The sequence below is a fragment of the Grampus griseus genome, assembly GCF_964374135.1.
Source record: "Grampus griseus genome assembly, chromosome: 9".
NCBI lineage: Eukaryota > Metazoa > Chordata > Mammalia > Artiodactyla > Delphinidae > Grampus > Grampus griseus.
Window position 1 is genome coordinate 86,106,979 of NC_139003.1, and position 17,957 is coordinate 86,124,935.

Here is a 17,957-nt window from a genome sequence, read left to right on the forward strand (position 1 = left end):
ATGCTACTCAATGGAGATGGACATGAGAATCCTACCCAAGGTGAAACATTGATTCTTGATTCTATATGTCTTAAATGGAAGGGGCCAAAACATTCATTTCCCTTAAACCTTGATGACAAAACCAAGACCGTCTGCAATGAGTTGGAGCACCAGAAGTTGCCCTGAGATTAATCATTCCCCCATTTCAGGCAGGAAGAACGTGCCTCCCACTATTAAATGTGGCAAAACACCCACAGCCATCTGATAGAGAGCAGTGCTGTCAGGGGATGGCAGCTGTGGCAGCAACAGCCAATTCTAGCAACTGCAAATGATGGACTAACAGAGTATATTCCGTATCTTTAGAATAGACACAACTGACACAAATAATTCTTGATTAGTTTAGAAATTGTATATAAAAGTAATTTAAAAAAAGGATGCAATATTCTGTAAAAGAAGGAAATACCATCGTAACTAATAATGAAGGCAGGTGTTTCACTGTCAAGTGGGTTCAGGCTCCTTGCCTTGCTGAGTCCACAATGGACCTGCTGTGGAGACTGCTAATGAGGCTGGTGCTGTGGCTAGCTTTCTGACTTGCGGTACTAGACTTATTGGCATTCAGACCCCCACCTATTTGGTTATGAACAGAGGCCTGCTTAGGGATTCATGGGAAATAAAAAAATTATGATGGTAATTAGAAGCACGATAAGAATGTGGTGCCCCTTTTCTTCCACGTGGGCAGGTTCTCTGGGAAAACACTGGAAGCTGAGTCAGGCAAGGCCATGACCTTGTAAAGAGAATGGAGGAGAAACACAGACAGCTGTCTAGGAAGAACATATTAATTCTGTAACCTCTTACAGTCCTCTTCAGCTTACCAATACAAATAAAAAAGTGCAACAAACATAAGGTCGGGTTCTACATTAAAAGCCGATACTGTTAGACATCTACTTCCTATTAATTACTAAAGAGCCAACAGATGGTAATGGCCTTCTACCAGCCCAGGGCAGATTTAAACTGGTGACCTATAATTGCAGTTCTCCAGATCACATAACTCCTTAAGTTAATTACTCCATTTGGTCTTCTATCATTCTGCCCTACTTGAGATAAACAAGGACAGGCTCAGATGAAATGAATTAAATAGTACCAAAGAAATTGAAAAAAAAATCTCAAGAAGATAAGGAGAAATATGTACTATGAATGCCAGTGACTCATTTTTATATTTCCTATTTGACCTGCCACCCTCAAACATTATCTTCAACATCAACTGGACACTTTACATACTCACTACTCTCTATTACCTTATTTTAGGAACGGTAGCACTTAAAAAATCACTTGTTGTTAATAAAGGAAACTATTAATATTATAATTACATGAATGTCATTTCAACTTAATTCCAGTGGAAACTATTTCTTATTTTGATTGCCAAAGTTACACCTACGGGCAATACTTGTGTCCAACCTAATCAATTTACTGCATTTGATTTTGATATTACTTTAATGACATATAAGGATGACATAATTTATGAGTTCTGTATTTTTTCGATCGTTATCTCCCCCCACTGTAGCTATCAGCTCAATCCTTTTGCCTTTTACATATTTTTCTCCATATTCACTTCCCTGTAGAGTTTATTTGTTCTCAAAGTTTTCAGTGAAGAGGACACATACTTATTAGTCCTTTATATATGCCAGGCACTGTTCTAAGGGTTTTACATGTATCTTCTTATTTAATTATCACAACATGAGATGGATACTATTACTATCCCTGTTACAGGTGAGGACGCCAAGGAACCAAGAGGTTAAATAACTTGCCCAAAACCACATGGACAATAAACTGTGAAACCAAGATTTGAACCCAGTTAAGCCCATTTTCTTAACAGTTGTGCTATATCCAGTCCCATTCACAATATTTTTAGCTGCCTGCATGTCATCGCTGAATATAAAATTTATTTTCTTTCCCCACAAACTAGAGCTTGATATTTTTTCAGCTTTTCATTCGTTCAATTAGCACAATGTATCATGTACCAATACTGGAGATTCAAAAATGGTAGAAACAGTTCCTGAGCTTAAGAAGCTAACACGCTAAACAGGGAAACAGAAACATAACCACAAAGCAATGTTGTAAACACTCTCATAGATGTATATTTACGGCATAACAGAATGTTGAAATGGAACTAGGTTAGTGTTGGATTTGGTTAAGGTGCCAAGAAAATAGGTAGCAACTGCTCCACATTCCAAAGAGAGGTGATGGACCAACTATAAGGACTTAGCAAAAGAGGCGGTAAAATGGCTTAGCCACTTACTCAAATTGAGAGCACACAAGCCTGAAGCTGAAGTATGTAGGCAGCTGGAAAGCAGAGACATGATTCCTTTAGAGAGGGCTGTTGGTGAACTGTGGGTCACACCCATGCCCTCGTCAGGGGAGGAGGGTACCTTCCCCTTGCCTCAAGCCTGGTGATCAGGACTTCAAGAACACCCCTTGGAAGGGATGCTCTAAAGGCTTAGACTAGTGCCCGGGGCCGCCTGGCAGGTAGCTGGGTAACAAGAGGGCTGCACTTCAAAGTAATTAACTTCTCTTCTCCCAATGATGGATTCAAGGTGAATGTTTACCATAGACTAGAATTGGGCCCATGCACACAAGAGGCAGTCTGGTTTGTCTAAGATCCTGCCCCCAAGGCCTTCCTGGAGGGGCAAGGAGCCCTTAGCAGAAAGAGGCTCAGGTCATGAGTCAGAGGCCCAGTGGCTAGGAGTGGAAGTAGACATGACCTGAGAGATGTATTGGGGAGCTACAGGTGAGAAATCCCCAGTTCTGGTGAAAAGGAGGGGCATTTCCAAAGAGCTTTTTGGTAGAACCAAGAGAGAGCCAGCTTTGATCACTTGCCAGACCAAGGGATCAATAATTCCGGCTTACAGTGTCTGCCTCTTGATTCTTCTCCTGCCTCCTGACCCAGCCCTGGATAGTTCTGAGGCTAAAACTCATGGCGGTTAGCGAGGAGGGAGAAGGAGCTGACCTCTATCTCTATCCCTACTCAGCAGACCTAAGCTGGAGGAGAGGAGAAGCTATGGGCAAAGCTTGGAGTTTGCATTATTACGGTGAACTATGTGGTATTCATTATGGAATGGAGACTGGTGACTAAAGTGACTGATTGCTTTTTTGGTCTAACAGTAGTCTGGGGACCTGCCTTAGGTTTGTGCAAAAAGGATAGAGATTTAAAAAGCTGTCTGAGTGAATGTGAATGGTCACTAGCGAGGAAGAAAGAATGTTTTTTTGTAGCCAGTCTCCAACCTCAAGTCCTGCTTATTCAACCTCATGGTTATAGCAGCACAGAGAGGAGCCAGATGTTAACTATGCAAAACTTCACCCAGACAATGACATTTGAACTGGGCCCTGAATGATGCTGGGGAATGACTAGGCATAGAAAAAAGAAAGGTGGAAAAGCACGTCTAAGGGGGTGGGAGTGTGAAATTCTGTGTTGTGTTTGTGAGGCTGGCACACAGGGAAGCAGGAGATGAGGATGAAAAGTTAGGCTGGGCCGAGATTGGAAATCGCCTTGAATTACATGCTAGGGAGTTTGGCTTGTCTCCTCTAGGCCTAAACAGGAAGCCATCAAAGGTCTTGAGTATGGAGGGTGCATGATGTAATTTCTTTTAAGGAATGACCATGTCATTTTTTTGTCAGTGGCATCCCTTTGTATGATCCTTGGCTCCAACATCCTTGTCACAGGAAGTCTGCTACCATGAAACTGTTGATTTCTCTTTCTTTAGTGTCCCCCTGTTCTCACTCTATTTCACCTTCCCTATAGATTACTGCAAATGCCTCCTACCTCCATATGGAAAATATTTTAATACTCCTTTCTCCTTAAGTTCCCTTTAGGTCAGCAGTGGTGGACCAGTAACTATGATTGTGAAAATAATATCAGCTGTTGTAGTGTGGAAGAAAAGGAAGCAACCAGTGCTTGGCCTGAACTTACTAAATTCTGATGTATCAACATCTGTCACCCAGAGAAAGGAATATATAGTACAAATGGAATAAAGCTGGAGTGAGATCAAGAAATATGAGAAAAACAAGAAGCTTTCAGCCTATAGCCAGAGAATGATGGTGAAGAAAATAGGCAGATAAATTAACAAATAGATGATGGGAAGAAACACAGGACCAATAGGGAGCATGTCAGTTTATATTTACTACTTGTAAGAGCAAAGTTATGTGGAGCTGAGAGTAAGAGTTCTGAAGTCGGATTCTGTATTTGAAACCTGGCTCTGCCACTGGAAAAGGGGCATTCTGGACAAGTTACTCAACACCTCCATGTTCACTTTCCACATCTGTAAAATGGGGCTAATCGAGCAAATTTTTATAGGTTTATAAAGATCAACTATATGAGATTATACATATATAATCTCTCACACACATCTGGAAGAGCAAGTCCCTAGAATAATAAGTGAACGATAAAAAGTAGCTGTTCAGACTTCCCAGGTGGCACAGTGGTTAAGAATCTGCCTGCCAATGCAGGGGACACAGGTTCGATCCCCGGTCTGGGAAGATCCCACATGCTGCAGAGCAACTGAGCCCCTGTGCCACAACTACTGAGCCTGCTCTCTAGAGCCCGCGAGCCTCAACTACTGAAGCCCGCATGCCTAGAGCCCGTGCTTCGCAACAAGAGAAGCCACTGCAATGAGAAGCCCGCGCACCGCAACGAAGGGTAGCCCCCGCTCGCCGCAACTAGAGAAAGCCCGCGTGCAGCAATGAAGACCCAACACAGCCAAATAAATAAATAAGTAAATGAGGAAATTGTTCACGTTCAGAGCAATTAAAAAAAAAAAGTAGCTATTATTATTTAACCAAAGGGTATCCTATCTGTGCTTGGACAATTTTCCTTGAATAAACTCTACTTTGTAATGATGCACACTTTTTTGATTGCTGTTAGACTCGATCTTCGATTTAGTTAAGATGTAAACATCTTGGAGAGTTTTAATGAATATAGAAAAGATAACGTATAGGTTGAACAAACAAACACCCTCAAAACTAAAAAGTCCAAAATAAAGCAATGTTCAAAACATGTCCTATGACCAATAGGAACATCGAAATATGCCTTCTAATTGGTTGTATTTGGTTTTCATCTCAGAGGCCACCCGGTAAAGGAACAATATTTGGTGGAGAAATTGCATACAATTTAAATAAACAATTTTTATTTCTAGAACTCCAAATCACTTGGCAAAAGCAATTTTTCATGCTTAAATGTTTGAGCCAAAAAGCAAAAGGTTGGTCATGCAAATGAGTTAAAATGACAAACTCTTAGATTTTATCATTGCACTTATTTGAAATTTTAAAAAGAAATATCAGAGAGACTTCCCTGGTGGCCCAGTGGTTAAGAATCCACCTTCCAATGCAGGGGACGTGGGTTTGATCCCTGGTCGGGGAACTAAGATCCCACATGCCGTGGGGCAACTAAGCCTGCACGCCACAACTACTGAGCCTGCACGCTCTAGAGCCCGCGTACCACAACTACTGAGCCCACACGCCACAACTAGAGAGAAACCTGCACGTTGCAACGAAGAGCCCTCCTGCCACAATGAAAGATCCTGTATGGGGCAACTAAGACCCGATGCAGTCAAATAAATAAATTAATTAAAAGGGAAAAAGAAACATCAGAGAAAAGTTTCTACTTGATAGCCAAAGACCCTTGTATAAATCATTACTACAATGACTTTTTTCTTAGTAGGCCTAGGTAACTAGGCAAGTCTGAAACATGTGATTAGTAAGCTTATGAGTAAGATGAGAGACCACAAAGCAAAAGTATACTCCACACAAAGTTGTAATTTAAGTAACCATTACTATGAAGCAAAACCACACTTCATGCATTTTTATCATGGGTGGTACCAAAGTACAGTGCATTAAGGCACCAAAAAGCTAATTAGATAAGTATAATGATGACTTACAAAACAAGGCATAAAAAGTACATTTATATAGTAACGGGAACTGAGACCAAATAATCACGGATGATTATCACGGGAAAAGGATGTGAATCCCAGGCCCTGAGGTCTCCATGTGTTTCCTGGGTTTCTTCTTGCCAATGTTGAACAGTGACAACAGAAATCCTTCTCTTCATCAAGTAGTAGTGGGATATGACATGGGATATCCTTACAAAGGTTCTTTTCCATACCCATATGAAAGGCATCCATGGACTCTCTTTAAAGGAACCTAAGTTTTAGAGTCTTTGTCAAAACAAATTTCCATAAGGTTTCCTGGGTGTTTTCTCATGCTGAGCAAAGATGATGCCTGTTCCTAATGCTAGTCAATTGGTGTCATTTCATCAACTTAAAACAAAACATCTAGAGTTTGATTTGTTAAGCAACAAGTTATTGTGTCAGGGGAGTTTCCTAAAAAGGTGAAGGTTTTCTAAATAATTTGGAACCATTTTGGACCATGTTTCTAGAATTCAAATAAATTATTCAAAGGAGATGAGCATCTTCGATCTTTATATTCTGCTTGGGACTCCTCCTGCGACCTCACCCCCATGCAGCACAGGATATTTTTTTGTACCAGTGAGTCACATTTTAAAAAATTCTCCAATCTGCATCTGTACTTTATTTGTATATACTGGAAACTTCAGAGAGTCCAGTTGAGGGTCTAATGGTATTTTAAAATATTGCCTAGGCACAATTTCTTACTCTACACACTCTCTGGACAGACAAGCTCATGATTTCAATTCTCATTCAAAAGGTTGATAATTGCCAATTTTGGATCTTCCTCTGAGTTTCTGATCCATACATCTAACCTCCCACCAGATGCTGCTTCTTGCCTGCCCCACCCCCCAGGATTATCAAAATCAACATGTCCAAGGTGAATTCAGCTCCTGTAATCCCGTTCCTCTTCCTGTTTCCTGTTTCAACAAATGGCATTGTTGTTGAAACGACGATGCCCAAACCTTGTCCTTGACACCTCCCACTCCATCATCATCTCAGTCAGTCCCCAATCTTCTCCATTTCCTCCTAAAAATCTCTGAATCCATCCATATTTTCCCATCATCTCTCCCCTACTTCTGGTCAATGTGATCACCCATTGGACTACTGTTTGCAGCCTTCTATTTGGTTTTCCTGTATGCACTCTTTCCCTTCCATTCTGTCCTCCAGGCTCGAAGGGATATTTCAAAACTCAGATCTAATTATCTGACTCTTATTCAGAGTACTTCAGCGACTCCCTATCAACTTCAGGATAAAGTTCAAACTTTACAGCAGCTTTCAAGAGCTTTAAGGTTTCATCACTGGCCATATCTTCAGACTTCATCACAAGTCTCAACTCAAAATCTGTTAGACAACTATTTGGAACATTGTCCAAGGCCTCTGCTTTATGCTATCACCTTCCAGCCTTTATGTATGTGATTTATGATTCTAGAAACACTATTCCTCCCTCCTGGCCAATTTGAAATTTCCCTTCATTCTCTGCTTGTATCCCTATTCTCCTGGATAGTCTTCTTAATCCCTCAAGTCTGGATTTGGTACTGTATGTTGTATTTCCACAGCACTCTAAACTTTCCCAGCAAATCAACAATGATGCTACTTTGCACATGCATGTTGACATGTCTAACTCCCCCACTAAACTGACAGCCAATGAAGGGAAGAGACATATCTGCCTTTTTGTGTTTATATTCTCTAGGTTCAGCCCAGTACATGGCACCATGGATTCTCAAAAATACTTGTTAAAGGGATAAATAAATGAATGATTTTCCATGCTTACAAGGGAGGGTAAAGTAATATTACCTGTTCTTTTAATAGTGGCTTTAGTAAAACTGTTATCTTTGTACAATTTGGTTTACTGAGCTTTAAGTTTTAGAGGAGAGGAGAAGGAACAAAAGAGAGATCAAACCTTCACTGTAGCTCCTGGGAAGAAAAGCCAGTTGCCCGTGTCTATTGGATCCAGATTATCTTCTAAAACAACTTGTCTGTGAGCTGAGTTGATGACCAGGACGTTATCTAAAGCCCAGCAGGCTTCATATACTTCACCTACTCGGAGATTTTCCTGCTTCCACTGAAACTGGACGTTCTCCCCTTTGGCGTCTTCAGGAAGGTAGAGGATATGGACGATTGTGCTGACATTGGAAGGGGCTCTGGAGAGACGAGAACTGGTGTCACAATAAAGTTCAACAGTGTCCACTTTACTTTTCTTAGAGATCCTTTTTGTTTCTTAATTAAGACTGTGGTTTTCTTATCTTAAAAATATTGTACACATTACAGATTAAATACTAACAATCCCATACCCCTTAAATCTTTTAATACATGCTGATTATTAAGATGTTCGTATTGAGTGATTAAAGTTTAAATAGTAAATGTCTTAATGAGCTTTACGTTTAACACAAGGCAGGCAGTAAGCATATTCAGGCAAGCCAGTAAAGGGATAATTGAAGAGAAAATGGTACACAACTGCCATGGCTCCTGTAAAAAATCAAAGTGTATCCAGCACAGTTTTTTGTGAATGGTAGACACTCAATCTAAAACCATATACTTGGGACTTCCCTTGTGGTCCAGTGGTTAAGACTCTGTGCCTCCATTGCAGGGGGCACATGTTCGATCCCTGGTCGGTGAACTAAGATCCCGCATGCCGTGAGGCCAAAATAAATAAATAAAAGCACTTTAAAAAAAATAATAAAAATAAAACCATATATTTTTTATGATACTGAGAAGAAAAAAAGGAGAAAAACTATAAAATTATCTTAATTTTAATTCTTATTTTGAAATTTTGCATCTATTAGAGATCATTGTATGCTATATGTTTCATAATCAGTCTTTATGTAATAGTTATTTTATTTCTAGTAACAAGATACATTTTTGTTTTGAAAATGTCAGATTTGCCATGAGAATTAAATGCTCTCATTTTGAATTCTTTAGAATTCCATGCAGACCAGTCTTTAAAAACATGATATAATTTAACATGATTTTTGTATTACATCTGTTACATCTAGGTCCTTTTGCTATATATATATATATATATATATATATTTTTTTTTTTTTTTTTTTTTTTTTTTGCGGTACGTGGGCCTCTCACTGTTGTGGCCTCTCCCGTTGCGGAGCACAGGCTCCGGACGCGCAGGCTCAGCGGCCATGGCTCACGGGCCCAGCCGCTCCGCAGCATGTGGGATCTTCCCAGACCGGGGCACAAACCCTCTCAACCACTGTGCCACCAGGGAAGCCCTGCTATATAATATTTTTATTAGACATTTAATTCTACTAAAGTAGAAACCTGCTACAGTAAAAATGATGGCTTTAGCCAAGATTAAAAGTAGTACTAAAATACAAACTAGTATAGGGCTTACTATAAATCAGTTTTGAAAGGACTAGAGAAAAGCCATATTTTTCACTCACCAATGAAGCACACAGAAATCCGCAGAATTGTCTGTGCAGGTTATGAATGGTGTACCTTACCTTTGGGGGTAATCAATTCCCCTTTCCTTTAAAATATTTAATGATGACTATGTTTTTAACTTCAAAAAGAATTTAAACTAATGAAGATGCTACATTTTAGTTTTAGGAAGTGATTGAAAATATGTCCACTCTGATCACTAATAGTAAATTTGCATTAAATGAGTATGATAGTTTGGTGCCTGGACTAAAATTGAAAGTCTCATTTAGTGAAAAATAAATGGAATCAACTGAGTGTGATCTTTATATCTTGTAATTAAATGTGTACACTCACTATTTGCCATATCAAAAGCGTGTAGCTGTTTTTCAGCAAGAAACGGCACTACAATTTATCTAAACTATGGTGTATAACTATTAGAGAAAAAATGGAGGCATGAGTAAAACTTCCAATACTTATGCTGCTTTGCTTAAAGCCATTTATATAAATCAGTATTGAATATGAATGCATTTTCATAATAACTACTAGAAATTAGAAGGAAGAGCAAAATGCTCTGTTATAAAATTGGCAAGTGGCACAGCATGTCAGAGCTTGGCTTGTACCAGGTGTCTATAAATAATATCTTATCCTGCCACAGAGGGAGACAATCTATTAAAATCCATGAGTTAGAATCATTTTTCTCAGTTTTTGGTTAGACTAGAGCTTGAACGTGTGAGACTTTTATTTTTATTTGAAATACTACTAGAAACTTTGGACAGATTGGTTTAATATTAAAGACTAAGAACCTAATATTTATTCTTCTCCCCCAAATAAATCACAATTCTTTCAATATGGAAAAATGGTAAGGAAAATAGTGTGAGAAAAGAAAACTGTCACAGAACTGATGGAAAATGTTCTACGTGAGTCATGCTAATTTAAGAACTAAACTGATCAGAATAACCACTTAATAAAATTTCAAGGTATTTTTTCCTTTAAATACCTCACCATACCTGAAATCAAGCACCCATTTTGAATTTTATTTTATGATTTAAACTACACAGAAATAGTTAACATAGTTTGAGTTTTGCTAAATGTAATCAAATATTTTCAACCTGAATGAACTTCTCCCTCTTTAAGCATCAACCTAATTTTCTTTTTTCAAAGGAATTTTTTTAAAATAAAGAAAATGTAATAAATGATTACAAGTCGCATCACAATTATGATAACAGAATTTTAGAACTGGCCTTAGGGAATTTAGAAGGAAAATGACAGAACTAGAGATTGGATCCAAAAGGCTATTAACTCATTATCATCACAGACTGGAAGGAATTTAGGTGGTAATCTGATATATTCCTAGGCCTATAAACCAGGCCACAGCCAGGCCACCTAAAGAGATGGGTGGTGATGTTATTTTGGGGAGAATTCCATCAGAAAGGTTAGTATCTCAAATGTACTTTTACCAAAAATAAATAGTTTGTTATAGCTACTACTCACAGTGTTAAGTATTGAATTGAAAATGACACTTTTAACAACCTTGTTCAAATAGAGCAGGTAATAATATGTGCATCAATGTAATTCAACATAATTAACAACCAGAGTACTTTTAACCATGAGGAATAAAGCCAGTGGTAGAATGAAGGTAAACAGGGAAGCAGAAATCCACCTATGTCAAAATTTATGAAGATACTTTAAATGACAACAAACCTAATTTTCTCAAGCTGAATCCAGTCCACAGTATTATTCTTGGCATATGACACAATGATGCAAGGGTCTGAATAACTAAAGCGACATGAACCTGAACCTGTAAATAGCAATAACAATAAATTTCAAAGTTAATACAGTGTAATTACATATTATCCTTCCTGATAAATACGCTAGATAATTTTCTAACCACGTAGATAGCTATCTGATCATTTCCCCATTCTTCTAACTATGCTAAAATTTCTTGTAACCTGTTCTGATAAACATTATTTGATAAATAATTTTAAGAGTTGAAAAAAGGTAAAAAAGGTAAATTTCAGGTCTCTTTAGAAATCCATGAACTTCTAAATTAAATTTCAATATAAGCATTCAGTTCTACGCCAAGAAATATCTAAATATTATAGAATGATTAATATGGATCTTACAAGTTAATATCAATAATGATTTCATTTAATGGCATGTGAGTCATTCAGCTGTATGAAGAATAAAAATAGCATTCTTCTTCTGTGTGTGTGTTATTTAAATGATGAGGCAGTATGTGAGGAACTAAAATACTGCAAAGTAAATTCAAGTACTAAGAATGAGAGCTATTAGAGATATGATTGATATTATTCTACTACAGCCCAACATTAAAGATTTAAAAGAGAGACGTTATGTCCCATTGTGGATATCCGGTCATTGTCTTTCACTATTATTTTCAATACTGGAGATATGACTACCAAAGAAAGTTTTAAAACTCTGATAAGAATTTGTTTTTACATGTTCATTGAATACATACAAGAAAGCACAATTTGACTGTAATATCAAAGATCTTCATAGATTCCGAAACCAGCCATGAAACATAAGCCAGGAGTTTATTGTAACTCAATAGCAGGGTTTTTTATACTATATTAAAAACAAATGAACCAAAATAAAAAGAAATAGCGCAATTTATTTTTAACTCTCATCCATCTGCTAGAGGAGCCCTGGTTTCAGCAAATGGCATCTGTTGATGGTTTTTACATTTGTAGTACTCAGGAGTTCCAAGCTTTAATCAAACTCATTTATTTTATTTCAGTGGTGTTTAGTACAACACCAGTTAGTGTGCAATTGCCAAAGTTGGCAGTGTGCTAAAAAGGCCAAACAGCAGTTTTCCTAGATTTATTCGCACAGCTAAGATGTAGATGGAAATGCATGAGAGAAGGCTACTGAAAGGAAAGTTCCACAGCAACCCTGAGCTCAAACAGAAACCTACTTTATGCCATTTTGATCATTGCTAAGTTCCACCTTTCTTAAGCAGCTGCTTAAAATAAATATCAAACTGTGGCGCCGGAAATGGAAATAGCCAGGATTATGTGAGACAAACTTCAACACCAAGAAATATGAGGTCTGGCAGACAATCTGTCTTTCCAAAAGACAGTTCAAACTAGCCTAAAGAATGTAAATGGTATTTATGTGCTTCCTTTGTGTTTTATACACCATAAGTACTTAAAAGCAAATGTATAAGGTGAATCCCAAAAAAGGAAAGGATAGAACAAATGATAACCAAAAAATGTTCCTTACAGAAGCAATTCGGTGGAAATTATTTACAAATTGAAAAAAGAGAAGGAAAGCTGATAAACATGAAAATAAAAATGTGTCTAAATATGACCCTGATGACCAATATGACCCCTTTCCTGTCTATTTTCTTATGTTACCATCTCAGTGTTGCAAGAATAAGTTTACTATGCACCCATAAAACAAAAAAGGTACCTGGCCAGTGACTCACTTTTCCTTAGTCATTAAACTCTTTTGTACCTCAACTATTAATATCTTCTGAACTCATCTCCTCCTCACTATTGTCAATGGACTCTCAGTAGCTCTTGCCAAAACTTTTTAATAATGATTAGCTGGTCTCCCTGTCTTCAGGTTTACATGTCCTCACCCAGCCCCACGCTTGCCAGTGCTCTTCCTACAAGTGAACTGAATTGTTACCTCCCTGCTTATAATCCTTCAACAATTTTTCAGTCCCTTCAGGAGAAAGCAGTACTTCTACCCCAGTGAGATAATGGTGCACAGTTTCTAGAGATCATATGTGTACCCTGGAAAACAGAACTAGCCCAGGGTTCCCATGTGAAAAGATAGCTCAAAAGCCACAGGGACTCCCAACAAAGGAGTGGACAACTAGAAGACCAGGACTGAGGTGTGCGGTACGAACGGACAGCCAGAGGCGAGGTACTGCCCATGCCAAGGGAACTTCCCCTCCTGGAAGAAGCGCCACCCAAGAGAACCAGTCAGCTTTGGATAGTTGCCTCCCTCTGGGAGCACTCCCCATCAAACTACCATCCCAAATGGTGCCAAGCCAGTGAATAAATGATTCTCCATGCCCACTCCTAATACAGCTGTTCCACACAGACTGGGTGAATTTCTTCTTCACATAAGCCCTTCTGAATTGCAGCCCCACTGTCACATAGACTTCTGTCAACAGAATAAGATTTCCCCTTGCCCAGGTTGACAACGGTTGCTTGACTCTGTCTGTGATAAAGGGAGGAAAGAGTTAATTTACGTCCACGTGCCCAGATGCCTAAGGCCACCCCCACCTCCCTGCCCCCAGATCCGGTGGTGCAGAGCTATCACATACCTCAAAGCACCTCTGATGCAGTGACCAGACAATAATGAGCAGGTGCCACCTACAACAGGTACTTCTTTCTTTCCCCTCTTAAATCGAAGATGTTTAATTGCCAAAGCTGATATTTAACACCAGAAAGGAAAGACAAACCCAAGTGAAAAATGCAAAATATCCTCTCACTTGCAGATCCATTTTCTCTCCTTCAGATCACTTCCAATGTAATTGTAATCCTTCACTCTAAAGTAGTAATTGTGCAAGGATTTAAACAATTGCTGAAGGAGGGAAGATACTTTAGAACCATGGTTATAAAAGTATGGCCTGAGAACCATGATGAACTTAAACAGGTCTAAAAATTCAAACTCTTTCTTTGGTTCTTACCGACAAATGAGGAAATTCCATATATTTTCATTTTGACCCACATCAAGGATACAAGTAGCCTACAAAGTGATTAAGGGTTCCTAAAGTTTGATACTCATAGATAAAACTGATGAACTTCTAGAACTTACTGAGGACCCCCATCTAACAGTCTAGGATATCTGGCTCCAGTGTAGAGCTACAAACACCAGGATTACTGCAATATCCCCAGTTTGGGGGAGGACAGGATATTTTGTATTAAAGGTACCTCATGAATGTTGTTTCCAGTTGGTCTTGGTTGTCAATTCTTGCTTTTAAATTGACAAATAAATTGATAAATGATAAAGATAAACCTACATGAATTTACTGTAACTGTCATTTACATTATTATTAATTATTTAGTCAACCCCACAGTACATAACGATGGATACTTTTTTCACCAGCATTTCTGGCCTATTATTGTCTTACAGTTTGTCCTATGGCTTAAGACATATACGCACTGCAATATAACTACAAGCCATCTCTACTCTTCTGCGAAAGGAGATATCTACATAATGCCTTGAAACTATATTGCAACAAAACCACCTTTCATTGATGATGTCCTGAATCTGTGCTATTGAATTTGTGCCTATGAATTTATGCTATTTGAATAACTTGCTCTGCATTATCAAATTATGTATAAAAATACTGGGTTATTTTTTAAATTTTTGGAATTTTAACATACAATCCTATGTCTAAGTTCCTTTTTATTAGGTTAACAATGCACCATGTATAGTTAAGAAAAACAGAGACCCAGACAGTAATGCCCTCATCCTTTCAACCACTGCACCAGTGTTTTCTGCCTTCCTCCTGTTATACTGGATGAAGTGTTTCTGTTCTTACCAATGGTGAACCTTCTCATGTGGTCTAGATCCCATCTTCTCTTGTTCTTTAAGATTTCCCCTCTTTCTCTTGTATCACCAATTTCTGCCAATGAGTTTCCTGGATCATTCCTATTGTCATACAAACATCATAGAAACATACAAAGCATCTCCCATCTTAAAAAAGTTTTTTTTGATGTCACACCCCTAACTTCTGTTCCTTCCAATCCTATTTTTGTTTCCCTTTATAGCAAGACTTCTCAGAAGGGCTGTCCAGTGATTGCCTCCACTTTGTCACATCCTCCGATTCCCTTTCCCTTCCACCCCGAAACTGCTCTTGGTTAGGTGTCTGGGGAGTCCGTGTTGCCAAATCAACAGATCATTTCCCCATATTCAGGTTACTTGACTTCTCAGCAGGATTTGTCCCAGTGCATCCCTCCTTTTTTCTTGGATACTTTCTTCTACCACCTTCTTGATTTTTCTCCTGCTTCACTGACTGCCGCCTCTCAGTCTCTTTTGTTGCCCTTTTCCTTCTTGATCTCAAATTGTTTTGGTAGCTTTCTCTTCTCTTATCTACATTGCCTCCTTTTACTTTGAAGCCTTAAATGATATCTATAACAGATAATACCCAGAATTATATTTTCCATGAGATCCACACTTATAGATCCAACTGCTACTCACCATCTCTAATGGACAACTCAGACTCTTTAAGTCAAAATTAGAATTATTGGTTTTCCACCCCCCAAATATCTAGGATACCCTTTTCATTTCAAATGACACCACCCCAGATGCTCAAACAAAGCACTAGGTGTCATCTTTGGTTCCTCCCTTTGCTTCATTGCCCACTTCCAACCCATCAGCCTGGGAGTTCTGACTCCAAAATATTGTTCCGCTTCTATTCCTCTCTACTGCTACCACCTTAGTCAAGTCAGGGTCATGTCTTGGTGGTTTTCTTACTCCCTTTTTTATCCTCCTATAATCCATTATCCACACAGCAGTAAGAGGTCTTTCAAAAACAGAGGAATCTTTTAAATTGTTTTAGCGATCATGTCATTCATTCGTGGCTTAACATCCTCTCAAGGCTTCTCAGCCCACTAGGAATAAAAGGTTGAGCTCCCTCCGTGACGCAGAGCTTCCCTTGTACCACTCTTCTCGTTTACTGTGTTCCAGACACTGTGGACTTTCTTTCTCCTCCCTGAACACTCCATCTCACGGCTTCCATGCCCCTTCTCTCTGCCTACAACTACACTGATTATGTCAATTTCCTCATACTCTATTCTCCCCTCATTCCATTCATATCTTTCCCCACAGACCACCCCTTGGCTGGGTCCATCTTCTCTCTTGGGGTTCTGTGCAAACATCACCTCCTCAAAGAAGCCTTCCCTGCGCATTCAATGTAAACACCTCCATCCCCCAGGGTCCAATCATCCTCCATCTTATCACTCCATTTTAAGTTATTCATAGTACTTACCACTGTCTAAATTTACCTGTTTATTTACTTGTTCACTTGATCATTGTTCATCTCCTGTTAGAATGCAAGCTCCACTGAAGGAGGAACATGTCTGTCTTGTTTACTACTTGTGTCCTTGGTACCCAGAATAGTGCGTGGTGCACAACAGAAGCTCAATAAACTCTGGCTGGATCATAAATAAGTTTGCTGTAATTTCTCCATTTCTTTGTTTTTGCTGTGTTATATTTATACTAGAAAGGGGAACTGTAACCGTAGATCGATGGGACTTAAGGACTTTCAATTTGCCTGAGTTGGGTCAAAGTGAAAAGGCATCTGAGAGCCGTGCTGTAGAATATCTGGGCTGTATGTATCCTTACCACAGATTAACTTTGGTACTGTTATATAGTCAACAGGGCAATAATTCCCCCATGTTAATTAGAAACTGCCCTTAGATGACTTAGATGGTTACAGAATCCAGTCTGCTTTTAGAATAAAAATATCAGAGACAGATTACATGAGTAATTATGGTACATTTTTATCAGCCAGATAAAGTAATGTGAGGAATAATGAGAGCCAGATGAATTATTTTACTTATTAGTAAAGTCATAATGGCCCAGCATAATTAAAAATAAGCAATTTGCAAAGTCATACAAAGTACTCAAAAGCCACATAGAATACCATCCCCAAGGCACATGTTTTGACCTCTCCATCAGGAATCATTTTCTACTGCATTAAAAAAAAAAGAAAGTTTCTCAAATGTAATGTCTTCTTTTTTTGCGGTACGCAGACCTTTCACTATTGTGGCCTCTCCCGTTGCGGAGCACAGGCTCCGGATGCACAGGCTCAGCGGCCATGGCTCACGGGCCTAGCCGCTCCGCGGTGTGTGGGATCTTCCCGGACCGGGACACGAACCCGTGTCCCCTGCATCAGCAGGCGGACTCTCAACCACTGCGCCACCAGGGAAGCCCAAATGTAATGTCTTCTTAATGGTAAGACATTATCTAGTCCTTTCAAGTTGATTTATTTTGTGTCTGTTTGAATATTTAACTAGATTAACACACTGTTCTAAGGGAGAAAACCCACTTTTATGTCTAGGAAGAAACCTAATAAAATTGTAACCTTATAGAAAAATGTTACTCTAAATTGTAATGTTATAAAATCTTTGATGATAGGTACATCTTATCGTCATATAACCTTATCATCACATAGCCTTAAACAGATCTTATTTAATCTTTCTCATCTAAAGGAATTCTATATGATAATAAATTCAATGCTTGTTAGTATTACTGATAATTCTATATAATTTTTTAAACTTCAGTTTTTAGAGTAAAATTCCCTCTGATATAAGTTATCTTCCAGAGAGAAAGTATGTGTAGGGCTTAGGAGAGTGAATGGTGGGGGCAGGCTGCCAGGTTTGCAATCTGGGCTCTGACACTTTTTAGCTGTATGACCTTGGACAAGTCGCTTATCTTTCCTGTGTCTAGTTTCTACATTTGTTAAATGTGAATAATAATAGCAATCACTTCACAGAACTGTTGTGAAGATTAAGGCGTTAACGCATTAAAAGTGCCTAGAAAACAAATCTTGGTCCACGTTAAGAGATTTCAGGGGCTTCCCTGGTGGCACAGTGGTTGAGAGTCTGCCCGCCAATGCAGGGGACACGGGTTCGAGCCCTGGTCTGGGAAGATCCCACATACAGTGGAGC

General features: G+C 38.9%; 1 protein-coding gene across 1 annotated transcript in view; it reads right to left on the reverse strand.

Annotated features, from left to right (window-relative positions):
- Positions 1–17,957, reverse strand: part of RELN (reelin) — a gene marked incomplete at its 5' end in the record, with an annotated part of 523,328 nt that overhangs the window by 222,955 nt on the left and 282,416 nt on the right. Inside the window, 2 exons of the mRNA XM_082662360.1 lie at positions 7,834–8,074; positions 11,005–11,101. Of these exons, the coding sequence (XP_082518486.1) occupies positions 7,834–8,074; positions 11,005–11,101 (338 nt within the window). The remainder of the gene's footprint in view (positions 1–7,833; positions 8,075–11,004; positions 11,102–17,957) is intronic.